This window comes from Hemiscyllium ocellatum, chromosome 4 (assembly GCF_020745735.1).
Source record: "Hemiscyllium ocellatum isolate sHemOce1 chromosome 4, sHemOce1.pat.X.cur, whole genome shotgun sequence".
Lineage (NCBI taxonomy): Eukaryota > Metazoa > Chordata > Chondrichthyes > Orectolobiformes > Hemiscylliidae > Hemiscyllium > Hemiscyllium ocellatum.
This window is the reverse complement of record NC_083404.1, coordinates 124,226,495-124,251,085: the sequence shown is the minus strand read 5'-3', so window position 1 is coordinate 124,251,085 and position 24,591 is coordinate 124,226,495. Positions and strand designations below refer to the sequence as shown.

The 24,591-nt window shown below is 41.0% G+C and overlaps 1 protein-coding gene across 3 annotated transcripts in view; it reads right to left on the bottom strand.

The window, feature by feature from the left end:
* Window positions 1–363: 363 nt before the first annotated feature.
* The window catches only part of LOC132815085 (rho GTPase-activating protein 28-like), a 166,987-nt gene continuing 142,759 nt past the window's right edge, over window positions 364–24,591 (bottom strand). For all 3 annotated transcript variants that reach the window (XM_060823825.1, XM_060823826.1, XM_060823827.1), the window contains exons 9-15: window positions 22,203–22,362; window positions 20,906–20,988; window positions 18,534–18,731; window positions 16,410–16,643; window positions 13,988–14,112; window positions 7,789–7,853; window positions 364–6,744 (exon numbers count right to left, since the gene is read on the bottom strand). In XM_060823825.1, coding sequence (XP_060679808.1) covers window positions 6,653–6,744; window positions 7,789–7,853; window positions 13,988–14,112; window positions 16,410–16,643; window positions 18,534–18,731; window positions 20,906–20,988; window positions 22,203–22,362 — 957 coding nt within the window. In that variant the 3' untranslated portion in view covers window positions 364–6,652. The remainder of the gene's footprint in view (window positions 6,745–7,788; window positions 7,854–13,987; window positions 14,113–16,409; window positions 16,644–18,533; window positions 18,732–20,905; window positions 20,989–22,202; window positions 22,363–24,591) is intronic.

Sequence of the window (24,591 nt, the reverse complement as noted above, 5' to 3'; positions counted from 1 at the left end):
GGGTGGGGGGGGGGGGGGGTTCTGGATAGAATGCTCTTTGAAGGGACAGTGGATGCAATGGGCTGAATGGCCACAATGTAGTGATTCTATGGCTAGCATTTGAGTAGAGTGCTCCATGGTGTATTCATTTCTCCCTCATTGACTTATCTAACGTCCCCTTCAATATATCTCATAATATTCACCATAGTCACTCCATGTTGTAGTAAGTATCATATTCTAACTGTTCTCATAAAGTTACCCCACAAAAATATTAAATTCTGATTTCAAGACTATTAGAGACACAACTTCAAGGTTCCAAAATGTCTTTTCTCCTAAAATATTATATAACCATAATGCAAAAATCAACACTTAAAATGTAAAGTGTATTTTTAAAATTATTTTATTGGTATGTGGTATGAAAGTAGTAAATTACAATATACATTTGTACACATTCATAACGTTTTAGTGCATAGTCAGTAGTATTGGAACTTTCTAGGAATCTTGTCATTCCTTCTATTGAACCATTTGACATACTATGCACATGGGTCAAATGCACCTCTAAACATTTTGGCTGTTCATTACACGCACTGAGCATTAACATCCCTGCGGGGTGTCCTCCTCAGTTTGTTACCACTGAAACAGCGACTAAAGGAATGGTACTTTAAGAGGGACAAGTGGTTCTACATAGGACTCTGCCACAGGTACCATTCCGAAAGAGTTCCCACCCTGATCCACTATTTTAACCACGGATCTGTTGGAAGTAAAAGGTAAGACTGAATCATCCCTTGCATGGAATCATATAACATTGTATGGAAGGGGAGGTATGTGAATAAATAACAGGAATGAAAAAGTACTAGATCAGATGTCATGTATCACATTGTAGAGTAATGGTTTCATGTATATACAATTGCCAAAGTGGCAGTGTCAGTAAGATTACTTCACATGTAAGGCAGAACAGTTTTTTATAATAGCGATCTTAATTGGACTTTTAAAAATATCCACTGTGTTTTAAAATCAGAAGAGTTTTTAAGATGATCGACAGGACTAGGGACTTGATTTAGAAAAGGTTGCTTGAAAGTAACGCAGTGACCTTTCATCTACAGCACCTAGGTTCAAAGCTGGTCATGATTGATGCTGTGTACAAGTCCTATGTGAAGTGACTTTGAATGAGATAGGCCTACAACTCAGAGTTGTCCTTCAATTAGTATTAATGGTCAATCTCAGAGACAATGTTCATGTTTTTAATTCAACTTTCCTCCACAATAATTGTGTTGCACTCAGGTTAAGTGTACTTCATTGTGCTGAAATTAGAGAGGGGGTGAGAGAGTTTTCACAGGGGTCTCAATCTCCAGAAGCAATAGTTCCACTGAAGGTGTCATCGAATACACTGACAATTTTTGTCCAACCTCCAAAGTAGATATCTGAAACTTGGGAATTGTTCCAACTGACATTCCCAGCCCCTGAAGATCAAAAACCAAACCATTTTTCCTTCCCCCATTGGTGACACATGTAAGTGTAGTGTGCAGCTGAGAATTGAGCCCAAGAGCTTCGGTCACCGAAGTATTAAGCCTGCACAGTTTATCACCAGTCTGAGTGGAATCCGTTCTAGTCACTGTTACTAAAATCAGGCTGGTTATCCACATCAACTAGATTACCACCCAAGCACTGAAGGTGAATGTTAACTTCATGTTGTTGGAATGTAATTCACTTCCTTCAGCTGAATAAAAAATGCATTTACATAGTTAAACAATGCCAGTAAATTAGGGCAATTGAATGCAGAAGGCATAAAGTCCAATTACCATTAATTGACTAAAATTGTCAATTACTGTTAAACTACAATCTCATCAGTTATCTCGAAGAGTTAAATTGAGATTTTAGTTAAAAAATGAGATGAGAGTTCCTCACAGGTAATAGAAAAAAAATTGTCATCTAATTAGACTAATGAAAGGTTACATCTCATTAAGTAACCCAGATATCCATTCGTACAATGAGCATGCCTTCTGGAACTAAAATTTCCTAAAATTCTACTATTGCTGCCAACTTTGTTCATGCACATTGAATGCTGTTGCATGATGAGAACTCTATATCACGTGAGCTCCATATTTAATGATTACACAGACCATTATTAGAAAATCAGTACAATCACATTGGAAAGAAGGCTCTTATCCTCTCAATCAATCAATCTCAACTGTTAACATCAGCAATAAGTAACTGAACAGAGGTAGCGTTGCACAGGCATGTCAGAAAACACAATGTAAAAAATTAATCATCAATAAACATATATAAAGTGGTTAATGTTCTGACATACACAAAAACACACTGCTTTATATACATTACAGTTTCTACTGCACACTTGGCAGTAGAAACCACTTACATATGAGGGATTATTAAAAAAAATTTTAGTGTTAAAAATTAAAGCTATATTATGAATTTCTGGAGATAAACTGGAGTATCATTAAAAAGGCAATTTCCACTAATTTATCAGGTTTTTATTTTGTCCTGTCAAGTGGCCTTTCCTCTAATAATTTACTTTCGTGAAATCATTTCTTCCTTAGGTCAAGCAATGCTGTTTATGGAAATGAATAGAAGAGCCTCACACAGCATTTGGCCTGAGGTAGAGAATGGTCATCCTCTCCTCCAACATGCCTTAGCCCATAGCTCCAGTGGGTAGTCATTGCTATGGTAACTGTCCTGATAGTTCACAACAACCGTCCACATAACCTCTGGTGGCATTGTCAAGTATTACTGGATTACGGGCTGCACACCTGTGCCTACTAGTTCCAGGGATCCAAATACATTTCAACTAAAGTTTAGAAGTTAGTTCAAAACTAAGGAATAAGGGCAAAACAGTAACACACTTAATTCACTGCCATTCTTCCCTCACCCACTGGAATGCATGTCTAGTATGATGTGAACTATTAATATTCTAACTGTTTGTCCCACCCTCCTTCCCTCACAGTTCAGTAGCTCACATTACAGTCTACACTGAGAATTAAAGACACTGTTCATCATGTTCTGTGATATAATAGAAGTTCCACAACCTTAAACGTTGGTTTGCGGCTCCTGCAAATTATTTTCCAAAACCAGCAATGAAATCATCCCTAAAGCATCCTCAACTGAAAACCAATCAATTTTGAGCCTCTGTTACTGTTGCCAGTTTTTCAATGTTGGAGAACCCACAATCCACTGAAGCCCTAATAATAGCAATAATATATAAAAGGCAATTGATATGAAACACTTCTCCACATCCTGTGATGGTGGGGCCAACAACAAAGAGGCACACGAGATATCTCAGAATGCTGTATCTAGGATCTATTTTCATTTCAATATCACTGTTCATCAGTGGGAATAAGGTGGTAATAAACACAAGAAGAAGTTACCACTAGTTGCCACCTTTATACTTGACTCAAGTTTGCTTTAAGCAGCTGGTCAGAGGCTTCCTGGCTCAAAACAGGAGTCACACATTTGGACTTAAACTGGGGCGCTGAGACAATTTGGATGGTAAGGCAATAATTTTAGTCTTTCACTGGCAAACTACTGCAAATGAAAAAAGTAGATAAGCAATCCTTAAAAGAGGTCACTTAATAAAAAGGCATTTTTGAATATTTCATCATCTCGCATGTTGTCAGTCCCTCTGCAAACACCCTGCACCCTCCATGTATGGCCTACCCTCTTCCCAGGGCTCCTGCTGGCTGCAATTCTCCAGTTTGGAGATTCAAAGTTTGGAAGGTGGAACTCTGCTTTTGCTTCTTGTGTGGTTAGTGTCATGGGGACAGGAGTGTCTCTGGACTTGTCCATAACATGTATCTGGCCCATAAGATGGTAGTCCTACTGGTACCCTGAACTAGTTGCTCAAGGATTGCATGATTGGAACCATGCTGTCAATAGATAATCACCATCAAGAGGGATAGTCCAGGACCGAAGAGATCCAGATACGGCATCAAACAAGGAAAAGCCCAAATTAATCGAGTTAGACAAGCTTAAAAAAATCCACTGGCAATGAATAATCTGCTTTAGTTTAAGCGAAGGCTTAAAATAAGGTACCATTTTTGACCCTGGTGCAAAACAGAGAGAGCTAAACCCTGGATCGCTTCCTCCCTTCAGTCAATCTGTCAGTGGCATCCTGTTTTTTAAATTCATTACCCTGCTCCTGACTATCCCTGGGGTCAGAGGTTGCAGCAACGGAATGCAGGGAACTTTGATAGGCAGGATTATCAAGATCAGCCTTCCCAGCATCATTTACATGTGGCAAAGGGGTCATGGGGTCACTGAGTTTGGGAGAGGGATTGAGAAGAGAGGGGGTTTCCCATGCTGTCAACAGTAAGGCATCAATAGAGCTCTTTGCTCAATCTTCCTATCACCCAATTTCAGATAGTTTAATGGAGGAAGACCCAACCCTTTCAGTTGATAAATTGTGCCACATGAAGGAATATGCATTTAAGAATGGAACTTGGATATGAAAGGACTTGAATCAAATTTAGACAAATGCTGTCAGACCACCTTCACATCTCCTCTACAATTTGAAATTCTTAACAGACCATTCAGTAAGAGTCTTTCCACTCTCAACAAGGACTAACCATCCAACAAGTCTTGTGTTACTAACTAAATTTAATTAGCATATAGAATTCTAATTTTCATCATCAAGCATCAATATAGAAAATAACAGCAACACTTGTGTCTACACTCCCCTCTTCATAAATAATCATTTGGAAAGTGGTAGTTGTAATATATAAAATCCTTGAAAATTCAACCAGCTCTGTCCTTTGAGGTTCCGGGAACAATTTCAAAAAATTCTCCACTATGTATGCGATACTCTGTTAGTGTGACTAGACTGTTTAGGACCAGAGAGTCATAACATGGATAGCACAGATCAAACAAAAGAATGTGGTGATAAGCTCTACATATGTCCTGTGCACCTACTCTATTTAACCATGAGCACAGCATTGCCCTGAGCAAACACGGTAAAATAGCCCCTATTTCTAAGTTCCATCAGTAAGTGAGTTTGTTACAGGGCTATGGTCTAATTCACTTTCTGACAATGGACAGTGGAAAATACTTCTGTTGCAACCTCTCCTGTAGAAAGGGCAGGGTCATATAATGCATACATTCTTACCTGATTGATCTATGTTGACCAACAAATCAAATGGGGCCATCAAACTCTTACTGCTGCCTTGGAACTGAATAAACAGCAAACAAGCCCACATTTTCCCTGGGCCAACCAAGGGTAAAAGGCAAAACAAAACCATTAAAGTAATTGTAGCTTCTTCTTCCCACCCACACCCCTTAAAAGTTATCAATCTGCACAACACAGAGCAGGATTTCAAATTCTTCCAACCTCCTCTCTTGCAAAAAGACTTGAGTTGTGAATGCCGGTTGCAGTGCCGGTTAACTCCCTAGTTAGTGTACTAAAGCACATATCGAGAGAGACAAAACAATCCATGGTACTCACACACAGACTAAGCGCAGGAACAAGACTAAACCATTTTGCACTTTGAGCCTATTCCACGGTGGTCAATTAAATCATGCCCAATTCTGTGACCTAAGTACAATAAGTGTAGAAGATTAGGGTAATATTGCAATTTTCATGTTAATGCCATTTCCACTCATAAGGCAAATACCACAAGAGAATCTCCTGTGCCCAGGAGATTCTGAATTGTAACAAAGATTAATTCATCGCAGTGTCCCATGGAGGGCAAGTTTCAAAACAAAAATGGCTCATTCCTTCTTCCGCTCTCAATCAGCTTCCTGTCTGTTTTAAAGCGTAGGGTTTTGTTTCCAACAGATCTGAATCTCTGAATTGAAAAGCAGTGGCTGCAATCCATCATTCTGTACATACACAGAGTCTGTAAAGGACACAATACAAAAGTCAAACCTTTACTTTGCTGCAAAACAAAATTCCAGTCAGATACGTAACTGAGTCCTGGAGTCACGTTCCGGCAGGAATTCCTTGCTAGTGCAGGTGCAGCTATCAAACTCTCCTTATGTAAAAACTTCCTGCTTGATAGGACGGATGGAATTTGGCACCAGTTCCAGGCGCTAGAAATGGCTGTTTCTTTTTTATTATCAGAGGGAAAAAAACACAACATCTGTCCTGTTTATTCTTTGGCTGTCCTCAGCAGACACCATCGCTCCAAGCAAACCCTTACATGCACCCCCATCAACTAAAAAAAACACAGAAAATAAGACGTAGTTGGTATATCTTTTGCTTCCACAGTTGTGTGGTCTGGTCAAAAAGACATAATTGTTTAAAAATGCACATTCCTTTAAGGCTGCATTTTTAATGGTTGTGACTGGCGGATCAACTTAGTTCTTAATCACCACCAGATGAGTTTATTGCAAGCTGTTTTATTTGCAACAGCTTCGTACTGACTCCAGTCTTCAGAGGTGGCTGACACAGAGAAAAGGAAGCCTTCACAATGGTGAAAACTCCCATTGGTGCTGAGCGTGTCCCATTGAGTGGCAACATGCTTAGCCAGTCCAGTAGGATTGGGACCTCTGAAAGGGTCACCTGTGAAGGCAGTGTTCTGCAGGTAACGATTATCAACAGCTCGAAGCCTTAGACATAGAGGCACCACTGTAAAAATAGCCAGTATTCTCAGGGGGTCCCTGTAGTCACATTCACCAAGACTGTGCCTGGATTATTAAACGGCCCATCACTCTGCAACAAGTAATCTCACAATGTTCTGGGTTTAATGACCCATGTTGCGTTCGGATTTAAATGGTACAAGTCCAGAATGTATGTGTTGAGGTCCAGGCAGCGTTCTCCTGCAAAGATGAAAACATAAAATGTAAATCATGAAATATAAACAGCCAACAGAGAATGTTGCTCGATAGTGCCAACATTTCCAATTTGTTGGTCATATCCATCAGAGTAACTTTCTCTCTGATGAGCCAGTTCAGGATTTTAACTTTTGTTTCATTCTAGCGGAGAAAAATAAAACTTGAAGACTAGTGAGTGCTGACTTCCTTTTTGACAGACACTTCTCCATGACTCTTCAGGAACCTGAGACCTTAGGCCCTGACTGAGCTGGGAAAGTTATCCCCAGTATCCAGGGAATTATTTATCTGTCAAATTAAATGCATGAGGAACAGATTATCAAATTGCTGTGTGTGGATTTTTTGCTGCATATAAGTTGGGTCCCCTGCATTATAACACATCTCTGGCTACAAAAACCCTTTTGGCCTGTGGCTGAGAACAGTACAATGTAAATGTAATTTCTTTCTTGCTCAGTATGCTTCTGCTGAAGATTTTACTCATTGGGGTACAGCTGATCTCCATTGGCGCACCTACTCTGAACAATGGCATATCTGGGTTCTTCCTGATGCCCAACCTGGAACAACTGCACGAACCACTGTGGCTCAGATCAAACTTAGAGCCTTCTAATTGTGAGGCACAGCAGTGCAGCATTTCTGGCAGAATAAGACAACAGCATTGACACAATGGGTCAAATGGCCTTTTTCATTCTACTGAGCAGGAAGGGGAGTATACGATAATCTGAAGAAGGGTCACTGGACTCAAAACGTTGCTTTCTCTCCACAGACACTGCTGAGTTTCTTCAGCAATTTACTACTTTGTTTCAATCTTTAGCATCTGAAATTCTTATTTTGACATTACTTAAGTTACTGTTGTTTGAAACCAGATTCTGAAGCTAATATTCCAAGGGTGGGGCAACAGGCTGTTTTTTTTAAAAATGAGTGGCGCAGGGTTTGAAGAGAGAAATGGCATTGACATTGATTGACACAAGCAAGAAATTAGACATTACATTCCTCCCACACCATTCACGTGACAGCAACTTTAAAACAACCTACCTATATTTCCACCAATTTCAAACAAGTGATGGCTCTGTCCATTAACAGGTACTGCGGAATTCGTACTGTGAAGATTTGAAAAAAAGCCAAGCTTAATTTAGAATTTGTTGAGGTGTGAACTACCGAATAATTAATCATACTCATTACATATAACAACCCAATATAATGTTTGCTGAAGATCATTTCAGGGAGGAGAAATTAGGGACTGCAGATGCTGGAGATCAGAGTCGAGAGTGTGGTGCTGGAAAAGCACAGCAGGTCAGGCAGTATCCGAGGAGCAGGAGAATCAACGTTTCGGGCATAAGACCTTCATCAATCAAGATTCCTGATGAAGAGCTTATGCCTGAAAAGTTGATTCTCCTGCTCCTCGTATGCTGCCTGACCTGCTGTGCTTTTCCAGCGCCACACTCTTGACTGCAGATCATTTCAGTTTGGTTTACAAGAATATGAAACATATTACCTTTTTAACACAATTTCAAAAACATTTGAATTTATTTCTCCTTTCATTTAAACTTCACTTTCTTTATCATTACAGAGCAGAGGAAAGAACACAAGACTGTCCCCCCTCAACATTAACAGTTGCATTTTACGCAGCAAATTATTGGCTGGAGAGGATACAATAAGCAACTTTGGGCTGTGGTTAGATTGCACTCTGGAGTAATTCCGGACTGTGCTAGCTTCCACATATTCAAAAGGATTGTCACAATCAGGTCAAAAGAGGTGGAGCGGTCTCCCTCTCAGTTGACCAAATAGGCATTTTAAACATTCATTTATCAAGCTCATATGCATTTTTACAGTTTCAAGTACAGTGGCTGTTCACAATACAGATAGATAAGTCTTGTCTAAGTTTGAAAAGGAAATGATCCCTATTGTTCTTTGCAGTTGATAGATTAAATAATGTAATTAAGAAATGTTCCTTCTCACACATGCATTCAGAAATAGGCTACAAGAGGGAAGGGAGTTTAACTTGTTTCACTCTGGTTTTCCTCTGAAGTCAGTAGCTGTGTGGATTACGTTGAAGATGCTGCCTGTAGTGTTTGGCTGGTGAGAAACAGGTAAGTCGCACACTTGCACAACAGCTGGACAGTGTGTGAGAGAAAGGAACCATAAGTTTCTTTTCTCACTGTTACCCATGTGTGGTCTGTCTGACTCTCTAGGGAAAAGAAACATGGTCTACTTTAAAGATAAAAGGGTTAGCTTGCTATCACAGAACCTCCATTCACAAACTAACCAGTTACTAAGTAAGGTCACAGCAAACTGGGAACCTTCTTTCTGGGTCAGTGATTAGATTGAATGGTCTTTAGAGCCCTGTGCTCAAACAGAATCCATTATCCAAAGGGATTAAGTTCAACAGCTCATCTGCCCCACCTGAATGGGCAGATTATGTCTGGCTGTCTGTGCGAACAAAGTGACAGGCTATTCACACTTATTTCAGCTGAATGTCCTGGTGTGCTACTTTCTTTCTGACAACTTCATAAATTGCAAGGTGGAGTTATGCAACATGCGGCCATTTTAGAAGCTGCTGTTCAGGTCACTTGAGGATACTGCTCCGTCCATTGCTTTAAAACTAATCCAATAGTTCAACCAACTCAGCAATAAAGTCATTTTTTTGATAACAAGACGCAGACGCATTGAAAAAGGTACAAAAATAGATTTTCTTTAAGAATGCCAGAACTGAGGTGTTACACCCACCAGGAAAGATTTCAAACAGACTGATTCTTTATTCTAGAAAAGAGAAGACTGAGGGATGACCCATCGTCAAGGTGATGGAAGAGTTGAATTGCATAAACACAGAAAAAGATGTTTCGACTTTCAAATATGACCAGAAATAGGAGTCATAAGTCCAATATGAAATTCAGAAATAAAACAATTTAGTCCGTGAGTTGCCAGACCATGGAACCTGCTAACATTGGGAGTAGTTCAGGCAACTCACCAAAGATGCATTTAAGGTGAAGCTAGACAAACACAGCAGACGGAAGGGAAGAGAGCAAGTGATGATGGGGATAGATGAAGGGTGGGGAAAGACTCAAGTGGAGTATGAATTGTAGTATGAACCAGATTGGACTGAATGGTCTATTGCTATTCCATGCATTCTTCATAAGAATTCCTACTCTTTACCAATAACCTCACCTCAATCTACCCAAATTAGAAATCCACTTTGTCCTATCATATGTGCATTTATATGTGTCAGTTTAATATAGCTGTAAGTCTGAATTATTTATAAAGTGCTGCATTCTCAGAGTTCATGTCTTTCAGACGATACATTGCAACAGCTCCTGCCTGCCTGTTCTGGTAGACGTAGAAGGTCCCATCAATATTGTGTTTATAGAGCACCGTTAATGGAATAAAACATCCTGAGGTGACTCACAGGAGTGGTGTAAAACAAAACTTGAAACCAAGCCGTAGGAAGAGATAGTCGGGCAGATGATGGATCACAAGTTTAGTTGAAGAGACAGGTTTCAAGGGTCACATAACGGAGGAGAGAAATGTAGAAAGAGGACAGGGTTAGGCAGGGAATTCCAAAGTTTAGGGCCTTGGCGGCTCAAGGCAAAATGGTGATGACACTTAAACAGACAGAAATTGGAAGAGCTCAGATATCCTAATGGGTTGTGATTCCGGGTGAAAATACAGAAACAGAGAGGGATGAGGCCATGGGGGATATGCGAAAAAGAATGGGAATTTTAAAAATTGAGGTGTCGCTTAACTGAGAATCCATTTGTGACAGGGAGCCTTGTATGAATGAGACTTGGGTGCAGGTCAGGATGTGGAATAAAAAAATTTGAAACAGAGCACGGTACGCTGAATGGTGTCCTAAGCCGTATTTTTTGATATTGAGTAGGGAGCTCTCTTACTGCTTTGGGTCAAAAAGCATTTCTCATTTGGCATCACCTAAAGAGATTAATTTATTCTCAGTTTCAGACTGTAAGTCAATATGAATTCAATTGCAGTGAAAAACTGCCTTTATCCTCCTACTCAGGTGTTTCCTAAACATTTGTCATTTGGTCCAGACTTCATGCTGAACGTGCCACTTATACACTTTTGGGACATTCAGTATTTCTCTCCTGAGGAAGGAAAAAAGTAGGTGAAAGGTTAGGAGGGATTAGATCAGCCAAGAGCTCATTGAGTGAGGAAACAAAAGGCTCAAGGGGACAAATGGTCTCTTCCTGCTCCTAATGTGCATGCTTATGTTTTACCAATGAACTACAAATTAAGACTCATTTTTAGACTGAGATGGTGGCATGCTGATAATGTCACTAGTACCTGTAACTTCCAAATCTCTATGGGATCTCCTTTTTTTGAGTATTCAATCCAGAGGCCTAAGCCAAAAGATCCAGGGACAAAGGTTCAATTCCCACTTTGCCAGTCCACCACAACAGCAGGTGAACTTTAAATTAAATTAAAGAATCTGGACTCTGTCATGTTGTCATGAAGTTACCGTTATGTTTTTAAAAAAAACTGATCTGGTTCACTAGCGACCTTAAGGAAGGAAGGCTGCCAGCACTATCTGCTCCGGCCTACACGTGACCCTCGGTCAATACCACCATCTTGAGGGCAAGTAGGGAAGGGCAATAAATACTGGCCCAGCTGGCAATACCCACATTCCATAATGAATCAAACAAAAGTTGGCTCATAACTGGCCCCTTGAATGGCTGAGCAAGCTACTGAGTTAGAGGGCAATGAGGGACGGGCGATTAATGTTGGCCTTGCTGACATCCACATCCCATGAAAACTCACCATTCATGCATGGAGCTTTTACACCACATGTGTAGGCCATTCAGCCCATCAAATACATTTGTACAAAAAAATGGTACTCATTGCTTTCTGCCCCAAGGGTTTTTACATTCCTGAAACATCATTTTCTTTTACCCTGTGGAATTGATATTCTTTCCTATCTCAAGGACCCTCACTCTTCCTGACGAATGAGGAGCTCAACAGACTCATTCAGGAGAGATGATAGAAAGTTCTTCCACACATAAAGGGTGGTAGATGTTTGGAATGTTCTTCCACAAGAGGCAGTAAATGCAGGATCAGTTGTTAATTCCAGGTCTGAGAGAGATAAATCGTGGTTAAGCAATGGTATTAAGGGATATGGGCCAAAGGCAGAAATTTGGAATCAGGCCAGAGATCAATCATGCTCTCATTAATTGGTGGAACAAGCTCAAGGGGCTGAATGGCCTACTCCTGTTTCTATGTTCCTATAATTCTCTTCTATCTTATCCATGTGGCCGTGCTTCATATCACACTGAAACAATGCTGGCTTGGTAACTATCGAATCAATGGACAACAATCAGTAAAACATATGAGGAACCTCTGCAGTGGCTAATCCTGCTAACTGCGATTAATCAGAGTGTCTAGTTCGCACTGTCACTGAGGTCAGTTAGTTAGAGATTATAACTGTGTAATCAGGATAATCAATAAGAGTGACATTCACTGAATAATTAGTACAGAAGTTGTTTTAAACTCGATAGGGTATGCAGCACAGAAACAGACCAGTCAGGCTCTCCTCTGCACATCTGTATAACGTTCAACTCAAACGTCCTCCTGTCTAACTCTATCAGCATATCTCTCCTTCCTTCCACCTCAAATCCTTACTTAGCATGTAGACCATTCATCTCAACTACTCCCTGTGCCAGCAAGTTATGTAATTGCACCTCTTGTGAGTAAAGAGGTTTTTTTCTCAAATTCTGGTTTATATTTCTTGATGACTGTCATACAATAATGGCCTTTCATTTCACTCCTCTCCAGCGGAAAAAACAGCAAATTGTACAATTTCGTCCTTGTGCAACAGATGACTGTTTGAGTAAAATACTCTATTTGCAATCGATGAACTGAAGTCATAACAATGTGTGCTTTATTCACAACCTTACTATTTCTGACTATACAAATATTGTGGGCTAATCTTTATCTGGTTTAGACCAATCATAGCACACAAACTGGAAAATACTTTCTATCAATTAGAGCTTAGCCAGAGTATTGTGTATAGTGTGGGCATCTGTTACGGTGCAGACCAAACATCCTCAAAACATTATCAAGGAGATAGCCTAGACCCTAGCTTTTATCTTATTTAAAGGCAAGTGGAAGGCACTGCGTTCCAGATATGACTGTATTGGTCAAATTACGAGGTTTTAAGCAAAGCATACTTAATTCTTACACGACAGATAAAAGACAAACAAAAATAAAAATAATTTACACAGCTTTAGCTCTATCAAAATACTTAACAAAATAATATATATTTTAACTACTACTCATCAACTGTTCCAGTATAGCAGTATTCCATCAATACATCCTTAGCAAAGGCAAATTCAGCAAAACATATTTGCTCATTTGCTACCTCCTCCAGTCCATGAGAAGGAACCTTGACAATGAATCTAGCAGCAGAGAGAGAACGCAAACTTCTTGCAGCAGCAGAGAGAGATCTGTATCTAGCAGCTCCAACTTCAAAAAGCCAACTTTAACAACTGAAATCAAAACTACAACCCTTGGTCTGTGTGAACCTGACTCCACCCACTCATGCTTCTTTTGTCCAATTTTTTAAAAATCCCGAAGCTATTTATTCTGTTTTTCCATGGAGCAGACACCTTGGCACCAGGTTTGCAATACCTCTCCAAGAGAACCAGGACTGAACAAATCCCTCTTAAAGGCATATTTTGTCAGAGCACCATACTATGGGAAGGACGTGAACACACTGGGGAGATTGCAGACGTGGTTGACAAGAATGGTTCCATGGATGAGGAATTTCAGTTCCGAGGGCAGATTGAAGACATTCCTTGAAGAACAGTCAGCTAAAAGGGGATCATGAGCAGGCTAGATAGAGTAGATCAAGAGAAACTGTTCCCATTTTCAAAATGAGCAATAACAAATAGGCACAGATTTAAAGCAAGCTGTGAAAGAAACAAGGAGGAATTGAGGAAACCCTGTTGTCACTCAGTGAGTAGACAGGGCAGTGCCAGCAAGTGTGGCAGAGGCAGGTTTAATTGAGACATCCCGCAGGGCATTGGATGATTATTTGGATAGAGATACTGTGCAGGGACATGAGGTAAAGGCAGTAGATAGGCAATAGGCAACGATGCCCTTTTAACCAACCAGTGCAAGCTTAATGGGCCAAATGGCCTCCTTCTACGCCATAATACTCCTGTAATTGAATTATTTAAAATCTTCCAAACAAAGTTCACGTTGACATAGCTTTTGCTGAGCTCACCTGTTTTCACAATGAAACCGAGCAAGAATGTCACTTGCTTTGGTCTCACTGTCCAGCTGAATGGCCATGGAAACCTTTGATAGCTGGGTGGCATAAACACGGATGACTCCCTCAGGTATGTCCGACTGCAACGTAAAAGAGAAAATCATTTTCAAAGCCATGTAATTATTTTCCCATGCTCTTGCAATATCCTTTATGTAAACAGACAACATTCATTCAGGTGTTGTAAGCTGGTTATAAAATGGAGGAGATGGTGGCATTGTGGCAATGTGGAAAAGTAATCCAGAGACCCACATAGTGTCCTGTAGAAATGGGTTCAAATCCCACCATGGCAGCTGGTGGAATTTTAAATTCAATTTAGATTAGATTCTCTACAGTGGTGGAAACAGGCCCTTCGGCCCAACCAGTCCATACCGACCCTCCGAAGAGTTAGCCACTCAGACCCATTTCCCTCTGACTAATGCACGTAACACTAAGGGCAATTTTAGCATGGACGTTTCAGCTGCCCTGCACATCTTTGGACCGTGGGAGGAAACCGGAGCAACAGAAGGAAACCCACAGAGACACAGGGAGAATGTGCAAACTCCACACAGACTGTCACCCGAGGCTGGTATTGAACCTGGGGCCCTAGTGCTGTGAAGCAGCACTGCTAACCACTAAGCCACCGTGCCGCCCCAATTTATAAATTGAAATGAAGCTGGTCTTTGTAATAGTAACTATGGCAACTACCATTGATTGTCCTGGAAACCCTTGTTGCCAACCCTACCTGGCGTGACTCACATGTGACTCCAAATACAATACGATTCTTACCTATCCTCAGGAATCAGTTCAAGGGCAGCTGTATGTAGATAAGGGAGTTCAGTTAACGTAGTTCATGTGGATTTCAGCACAGCCTTTGACAAGCACCCACATGGGAGACTGATATCAAAGGTAAAAACACATGGGATCCAGCATAAGTTGGCAAATTAGATCTAAAATTGACTTTGTGGCAGGAGGCAGAGGATGGTGGTAGAAGTGTGTTTGTGTGACTGGTGTGCCGAGGTGTACCACAGGGACCAGTGATATATTGTTTGCAACATATATAAATGATGCAGGTGAGAACGTATGGGGAGGATGGTAAATAATTTTCCAGATGACAGAGATTGGCCAGGTGGTTGACAGTGAGGAAGATGGTCTTAGGTTACAGGCAGATGGAATGTAACTCTGATACAGGTGAGGTGATGTACTTTGGAAGAAATAACAAGACAAGGGAGTGCTTAATGAATGGAAGGAGACAAGGATGCTCAGAGGATTTTGAGGTGGGGTTTGTCCACAACTTGCTGAAGGTGGTACAATAAGTTAATAGGGTAGTCATAGGCTTGTCTTTATCCGTTGAGACATAGAATAAAGGAGCAGAAAAGTTATGTTAGGACTGTACAAAACTTTGGTTAGGCCCCAGCTGGAGTATTGTTCGTAATTCTGGTCACCACACTACAGGAAGGATGTGATTGAACTGGATAGGCTGCAGAGGAGATTCATCAGGACATTGCTTGGGATGGAGAACTTCAAAATGGAGAGAGGCTGGACAGGCTCGAGTTGTTTTCTTTGCAGCAGAGAAAGCTGAGTGGGGACCAGATAGAAGTGTATAAGATTATGAGAGAGATGAAAAGGGTAAATAAAAGGCAGCCTTTCCCCCTTAGTTAGAAAGGCAATATCAAGAGAACACACTTTTAAGACAGAAGGCTTAGAGTGGTCTTGAGGAACACTTTTTCACCCAATGAGATATAGGGGTGTGAACTGCACTGTCTGGGTGGGTAACCTCACAACCTTTACAAAAGTACTTGAAGTGTCATAACTAATGGGCCTAGTGGGACTACTGTAGAATTGGTATATCTTTGACGGTATAGACTGAAGGACTGAAGGGCCTTGTCCATACTATATGATCTATGATTCTAAGAAAAGCTGACCTTTCCTGTGAACCCATATGAAAGAATTAAGAAAACAAAATTACCTAATTAACTATGTGCCAAATTGACCTGGTACTAATAGATACATAGAAAGAAAAAGAAAAATATCACGTTCGTAAGATCATAGCTTGAGCATTGTGGACATCTCTGGCCATCATATACAAGGAAAAATAACATCTTTTAAAAGAAGATACACCAGGATGTTACCAGGCAAAGGACAAAGGTTAAGAGGTAGCCTAATAAATATATTCAAGTGACAGTTTTGACAAAGAAGAACTATGCCCACTGATGAATGAGTCAATAACCACAGATTTCAAACCATTGACAAAACATCTCGAGGGTTGACGCCTGCCCTTTCAAAGAGCCGACAGAGGCACAATGGCATAATGGCTTCCGTCCGTACTGTAAGGTTTGATCATTTTATGAAAGAAGAGAAAGGAATATTGCCAAGCCAATGGCAAGGCACAGGAATGTACCTTCAAACAGAGTCCCAAAGTAGATGGACAGGAGTTCACACCTGGGACCTCCCACAAGGCCGGCTCCTGGTTTCGGTTGCGTCCTCGGGGTGAGGAACCAGGTGAGGGTGAGCCATTTCCCCTGAAGGTTGGAGGGAAGAAAAATGAAGATGTGTTCAACCACGTCACTCTGGTCCGTCTTCGATTCTCACTTTCGTTCATCTTCCGCACCTGGGCGATCATAAAGGGCGGGATCTGCAAAAGACAAGTATAAAACTGCAGTCATTATTGCTGGAAGACATAATGGCCCAGAGAGATTTCTCTCAAAGTAGCAATGAGGCCAGTGATGCTCAGTCATTTTGAAACTAGCAAATGGAACAATGATTTCAGATGAAGGACTGAGGTGCAGCTAAACTTAAATTTCCAAACTTCATTTTCAGAGGCATCACACTCAGAACCACAGAACTGTTTTACAACACAGGAGGCAGCTATTGGCCAATTGTGCCTATAACAGGCCTTCAAAAATGAATTGAGTTGAATTGAATTTGTTTTCACGTGTACCGAGGCACAGTGAAAAGCTTTGTCATTATCGAGTTGACGAGTTATTATCTAGTGGACGAGTTATTATCTAGTGCCCATCACCTGCTTATGCCCCCATACTCTTGCAAACAATTTCCTTTTAAATAAGCATCCAATGCCTATTTGTATAACTCAAACCCTCCATTCCCAAAATCATCCTGGTAAATCTTTTCTGAACCCTCTCCACTTTAACAATATCCTTCCGACAACAGGGCTGTCAGAACTGCACACACTACTTTAGAATAGGCCTCACCAACATCCAGTAAAACATCAACATGACATTCCAACTACTTGACACGATCCAGGACAAAGCAGCCTGTTTGATCAGCATCCCATCCATCACATTCAATACCCACCACTGACTCAGAGTGACAGTTGTGTGTACCATCTGCAGGATGCACAGCAGTAGCAAGGCTCCTAGGATAGCACTTTCCAAATCCACAATCCCTACCACCAAGAGGAATAATGGCTGGTAAGCTCCCCAACAACCAACTAACCATGTTGACTTGGAAATAAATGGCCGCTCTTTCAGGGTTGCTAGGTCAAAATCCTAGAACGCCCTCTCTAACAGCACCATGGATGCGTCTACACTCCAAAGACTGCAATGTTTAAAGTGACACCTCATCTACAAGGACAATTAGAGATAAGAAATATATGTTGGCCCAGCCAGTAATATCCACAAACAAATAAATAACAAAACCATTTTGTTGAGTGACATAACCAGATTAATGGACCAAAAGTCCTATTTCGTTCACTCTTGGATTCACCCAATCCAGCAGTAAAAATGCACTTTCAAGTCAAAGAAACTATATAATTTTGTACAGCAATCAGATTAAATTATTCAATTGTTACTAAATTGATAATTCTCCGACACTGCCCTTAGGTTTTCAGGAATGAAATATGAACATCCAGAATAATACACCCAGCAAACCAGGAGGAGAATAATTAGCTGTGTTTCTCCCCACATTATTTGGACATTTATCCACACCTGTCTACATCAGTCAGAAAGTGAACTGCCATTTCATTATCCCTGTTGGATGGGGATTGATTGGGTTGGTTGGCTAGAGAGCTGGTTTGTGATACAGAATGATGCCAACAGAGCAGGTTCAAATCCCACGCTGACTGAGGTCGCCACAAAGATACTTTCCTTTCAACCTCACCTCTCATCTGGGGAATGGTGACCCTTAGGTTAAACTCACCACCAATTCTCTCTCTCTCTCTCTTACAAGAGAGCTGCCCTATGGGACAATAGAAACTTTCCTTTACCCAATGCTTCACTGCCAGTCAATAATCTTTATTGCTGGGTCCCACTTCTTGTTTTGCTTGCTGGCCGTAAAAATAAGGTTTAAAAGAAGTCTTGAAAACGCAATTATTTTTTGCTCCTATTATGTTTCTCCTGGTTTGATCACACCAGTATCCTGCAAATTAGTGTTTAATTCCTGGATGTTCTAGGGCATTGCCCCAGCATTGGCAAAACCCAACCAGGATTTTGACTTGTATGTGAATTCCTGGCTGACTTGAAAGAGACTGAAAAGAAGTAGTGAAGACTGCTGTCGGTTCACTCACAGTCCACAGGATGTCCTGGTATTTGATGAGAAGCTGCACGATGTTGGCAGCTTTGGTAGCAGCCTCTGCCTCTTGGTGGTTTCCACTCCTCCCTTTGCACATGAAGAGGTTCGGGGCGACAATCATGGAGACATTCCAGAGGCTCATTCGGTTTTTGGCTTCGTTCGCTACGACCTTGCTGAGATATTCCAAGAAAGCCTGGAGGAGGGGGAGTGGGGGTTGGGATAGAGAAGGGGTTCAATTCAGTGGTAATGAACATTCCTCATGGAACTTGCCACTTCTTGGTTTATGTAAAAGAAATATAAATTTGCATTCCTAGTTTTATACTATTTTCAGAGGATCTGGGTGCCATACTGCTTTCAACATTTATAAACAGTGTACTGGGAATATATTTTGTACGACATACTCTTGGCTTATAAAATGAAATTATAACACTCTGATTAAGGAATCTTGGACCAACTGTGAATGAACTGTGGAACAGCAAAGGAATATTAACTGAAATTTTCTTTCAGATTAGATTCCCTACAATGTGGAAACAGGCCCTTCGGCCCACAAGTCCACACTGACCCTCTGAAGAATAACCCACCCAGACTGTGGGAGGAAACCAGAGTGCCCGGAGGAAACCCACGCAGACACGCAGGGAAGGTGCAAACTCCACACAGACAGTCACCCGAGGCTGGAATTGAACCCGGGTCCCTGCCACGATGAGGCAACAGTGCTAACCACCAAGCCACCATGCTCACTTTCTAATACCAATCTACTTTTTAATCCTGCCAACTAACGAGACCTTCACTTTGCTGCTATCACATTGGGCTGCTCACATCGCAGAGGACAGAACCCAAACCTGTGCAGCTCTGTGAGTGACCCAATTAGTCCCACTCTCCCGTTCCCCACCCTACTAACAGGTATGGGAATGTGGGGCGACACGGTGGCTCAGTGGTTAGCACTGCTGCCTCATAGCGTCAGGGACCTGGGTTCAATTCCAGCCTCAGGAGATTGTCTGTGTGGAGTTTGCACGTTCTCCCTGTGTCTATGCAGGTTTCCTCTGAGTGTTCCAGTTTCCTCCTGCAATCCAAAGATGTGCGAGTTCAGGTGAACTGGCTATGCTAAATTCCCCATAGTGTTCAGGGATGTGTTAGTTAGGGGTGTATATAGAGTAATTGGGTAGGGAAATGGGTTTGAGTGGGTTACTCTTCAGAGTGTCAGTGTGGACTTGTTGGGCCAACGGGTCTGTTTCCACACTGCAGGGATTCTATGATTCTATATTGTTATGTTGCTGCCAAGAATTATATTCAAAATACAGGAGGGTCATCAATTCTCAGTGGGTGCTGGATTACTTGAAGTGTGAGATCTGCACAGTGCAATTGCTGCTCACTATGTGGTGAGTGGTATTTTTACTAACCACAGAACATTTATATGTTGTCACTGAAAAGGACATGGATCAAGTTGTAGCTAGCAACTGAATCAAAGTGAGAAATTAGATGCATATGATGTTTTGAGACAACTGAGATTGGAATAACTTGCTTCAACTCAGTAACCACTGGCTGAGTGAACATTTATGGCCGATCCCTAATTGTTGCTTGAACAGAGTGGTTTGTTTAATCCATTCAGAAGGGAGTTAACCATATTACTGCAGCTGGTCCTTACCTAGTTGAGCCTGGCTTGTTACAACATCCAACAGTGATTAGGCTAACTTCTGATTCTAGATTTACACTGAATTCAAATTTCACCAACTACCATGAATCTACATCCTTGGTATTAGTCTGGGTCCGATGGATTACTGATCCAGTGACAATACCACTCTACACCACTGATCCATATTCTTGAGGAGATGACGGTAAGCCACCTTCTTAATCCTTGGTGCAAACTGAGTGACTTTCTGAGCTTTTCAGTCAACCATGTTGCTGTGGGCCTAGAGTCACGCATAAGGCAGAGTTTTGAATGACAGTCCAAAAGCTTCACAGGGACATTTCTGACAATGTTCCCACTGTTTCTCCAGAACAGGGAGTTAGTGCTGTAATTGGTGTGTGTGGGCCCTCAGACCAGCTGCACAGCACAAAGCTGCAAGGGATTGAGACCAACATTTTATCCAATGAACTGAATTTAAGTTATCCAATGTGCTGTGGTGGGACATGAATTCCTGATTTGATCATTACTCCCCAGACTCTGGATTACTGGCCTAGTAACACAACCACTACTGAATACTGTGACTTTTTTTTTCTAAAATCTGTTAATGGAATGCCCATCCCTCATTGCCCTTAAGTGGAGTATCCTGCTGGATAGTTAAGTCAACTACTGATATATTCTGTTGTTCATCCTCTTCAGCTGAGCATCAACTAAGGTCAAACTCTTCCCCTTTAATTCATGCATACCTTGATAGTGTCTCTATTGGGATCAGGAAGTAACATGATAATAAGATGCAAAGCTTGTATCTGCAACTTGATTGGTGAGATATCTGAAACCAAAACAAAAGATGATTGTTCAGATGCAACATATCATTTTATGCATAAACAGAATGGAAAACTTGTTATTTAGGAATGAAGTTAATGTCCCACCTACCTCCCACAGGCTGTAAAGGATCCCACGCTAAGCCAAGGTAAAGTCGCCATAGTCTTACCAGACCATAGGGCTACACCTTTAGGCAAGGGAGGGGTTGAGAAGGAGAGTCCTCCTTGATAACCTCAGACATTGTGGGAATTGAACCCATGCTGTTGGCATCAGTCTGCATTGCAAGACAGCCATCCAGCCAACTGAGCTAACCAACTATGTTACTGTTTCAAAGAAACACTTTCCAGTGTCCTAGCAATTCTTATCCCCTCAGGTGATTGTCTGTGTGGAGTTTCCTCATTCTCCCCATGTCTACGTGGATTTTCTTCAGGGTGCTCCAGTTTCCTCCCACAGTCCAAAGATGTGCAGTGTATGTGGACTGGCTAAATTGTCACTCAACACTAATTATGAGATTAGCATCCAATTAAAATTAAATTACTGTACACATCATTCAACAAATCACAACGTTTTCAATGACTAGGATCAACAGTCTTAAAAGGCACAGTTTTGGTAGTTCAGTCATTTCCAATTGATAGCACACTGTGGGGGTTTCAACGGGGCACACAATGTGATCACACAGAATCACAAGCAACTTTGTACATCTAATCACAGATAGACAGGTTCCTAAAGTAATCGGCAATGGAGGAGTAACACTTTGCAATAGTAATGACAGTTAATGTTCCACCAAAGTCTTGGCCATGATGTCTGTAACTGGCAGACAGGAAAAAAAAAGCACAAAGTAGGGTGAAATGCAAATTTGTCCAAGTTTCAAACATCAATATACAGGTTGTTCTGCTATAACGTGTGTTTCGTTAAAGCAAATTTACTGTAACGCGATTGATAAACTGGGGACACTGTTTCAAAAGCGCCAACTTTTTAAAAGTGTCTTGGCTGTAACCTGATTACATTGCTAGCATTTTAAGAGCTTTTTCTAAAGCGTGATTTTTCTGTAATGATAGTTTGCACAAGAATACAACCATCGCGTTAAAGAAGAACGACCTGTATCGTTGAACGTGGGGTGGGGGAGGAAGAATACTTATGCGTGAGCACGTCTGCAAAGGTAAATACACATCACAAAGATGAAAAGATGATAGAAATATACTGAAGTTAACAAAGTCCTACTTTGCACAGCGACAAATGCTGGAAGGTATTCCGCAGTCAGTAAAGGGTAAGGCAGTTCTCGGATGAAGGTCTTCAGCAGGCATGCGACATCATTGTGATGGATTTGGTCCCAGTCAAAGGTGTCATTGTAAAATTTTGCCTCCAACTCTTGTCGATAATTCTGTGAATGAAAGTTACAACCGTTTGAATCCAACTCACCTTGTGGGTTTAACAGCATGTTTTGGTAGGACAGGTGATATGCTAGTTTTAAATTAATAAACTCGTAGCCAAGGTTGCCAGAACTTAATATTGAATGCTACAGAGAATGGCCATCCATAATTAAACTGAACCAGAATGAGTTTGGGTCCTTAAATGAATGAACTATAACTGAATTGATCTGAGGAGCAGAATGGCCTATCCATGTTGCTAATGTAATATCTGTTATCATACATAATTATTTTAAACATCTTTTTAAAATTACCGTATAGCAATGGAGAAACATTGGCGTTAAGGAACATTATTATTTTAATTTCAATTCTCTTTTCTTCAGTAATACTTATCCTTCAGTTCATGAAATATAATTTTACACTAAATATTTAACAGCAAATCATTTGTATTCCTCATCACTGAAGGCAGACAGAATAACCCACTTAATAAATTCCACTTTGAACATCCATAGAGTCATTCAGCACAGAAACAGACACTTTGGTCCAATTCATTTATGTCAACCAAGTTTCCCAAACTAAACTATTCCCAATTGGCTGCATTTGGCCCATATCCTTCTGTACCTGTCCAATTTTTTTTAAAATGGTGTAACTGTACCTGCATCTACCACTTCCTCTGGCAGTTCATTTCACATATGAACCCTCAGGTCTGTTTTAAATTTGTCTTCTCTAAAAATATACAGATTTTGAACTCCCCCCACTTCAGGGAAAATATTTTCATTATTGATCTTATCTATGCCTCCCTTTAATTTATAAACCTCTACAACGTCACCCTTCAAGCTCCTATGCTCCAGTTTAAAACATCCCAGCCTGTCCTTATAACTCAAATCCTCCAGTCCAGCAATATGCTGGTCAATCTGTTCAGAACCCTCTACAATTTAATAATTTCTTCCTATAGCAGGGCTGATCTGCTTTATGACTGAGCGTGCGTTGAGCATTCACTCACTTGCATTTCACCTTTGCATTTCGTGCAAGGTGTATGATTTATTTTACAGTTTGCATTTTGAACTAGTGGCATGTGGGCTTCGGTCTGTGTGTATGTGGGAGTTTAATCATAAACTTTTTCACTATTTGTGGAACCAGAATTTTTAAAATCCAGTTTGAGAGAGGAAGTCCATGTGGTGATAATGAGGAATTGTTTGATTGGAAACAGCTTTACGTCAGAGAGGTGATGGCCTAGTAGTATTATCGCTAGACTGCTAATCCGGAGACCTCGGCAATGTTCTGGGGACCCAGGTTGAATCCCTCCATGGCAGACGGTTCACTAAGTCATTTAGCGAAGGAAACCGCCATCCTTACCTGGTCTGGACTACATGTAACTCTGGACCCACAGTAATATGGTTGACTCTTGACCACCCTCTGAGATTGGCAATGTATGCTGAACTAACCACCCTCACCCCGTGAATGAATTAAAAACAAAAACAAAGTGGGCAAAGCAAACAGCGAGGAAAATTATTTTGCTTTCCATTAAGACAGGTTTTTTTTTGGCACATTGTGGTAACGTCACTGGGCTAGTCATCCAGAGACCCAGGCTAATGCTCCAGTAACATGGGTTCAAGTCCCACCATAGCAGCTGGTAAAGGTTGTATTTGATTAATAAATGCGGAATGAAATGGTAGTCTCAGTGAGGTGACAATGATTGCCGTAAACACTTATTTGGTTCGCTAACCTCTTTTAGGAAATTAACTCTGTCATCGTTACCTCCGTGTGACTGCAGACTCACAGCAATGCGCTTGATCCTTAACTACTCTCTGAAATAGTCAAGCAAGCCACTCAGTTCAAGGACAATTAAACCATTTTAAACAGTGTACACATGCTGCCTGACTGCTGTCTTAAAAAAACTAGGGCTGTATGTAACTAGGGCAACAGGGTTAATATTGCACTCCTCAATAGTGCTCCAAAAATGTACTTTTGACAAATGGGTTATGTAAACCTTGAACTTTTCCAACTGTACTCTAGTGCTAAGGAACCTCACTAATCCTTGGAAAATGGTAGAAAATTGCCTAATTTTCCAAGAACAAGATTCCTCATTTCTGGTGTGCAGCCAAAAACATTTTTCTAAAGGTTAAGACCCGACTTAACAGATTGGAATATTCCTTTTCAGCCCTTAGTCAGACTGTGCCATACTCACTCCCAAGTCACAAGGTTACACAGCCTTCATCCTGCCAACCAGTGGCAGTCTCTGC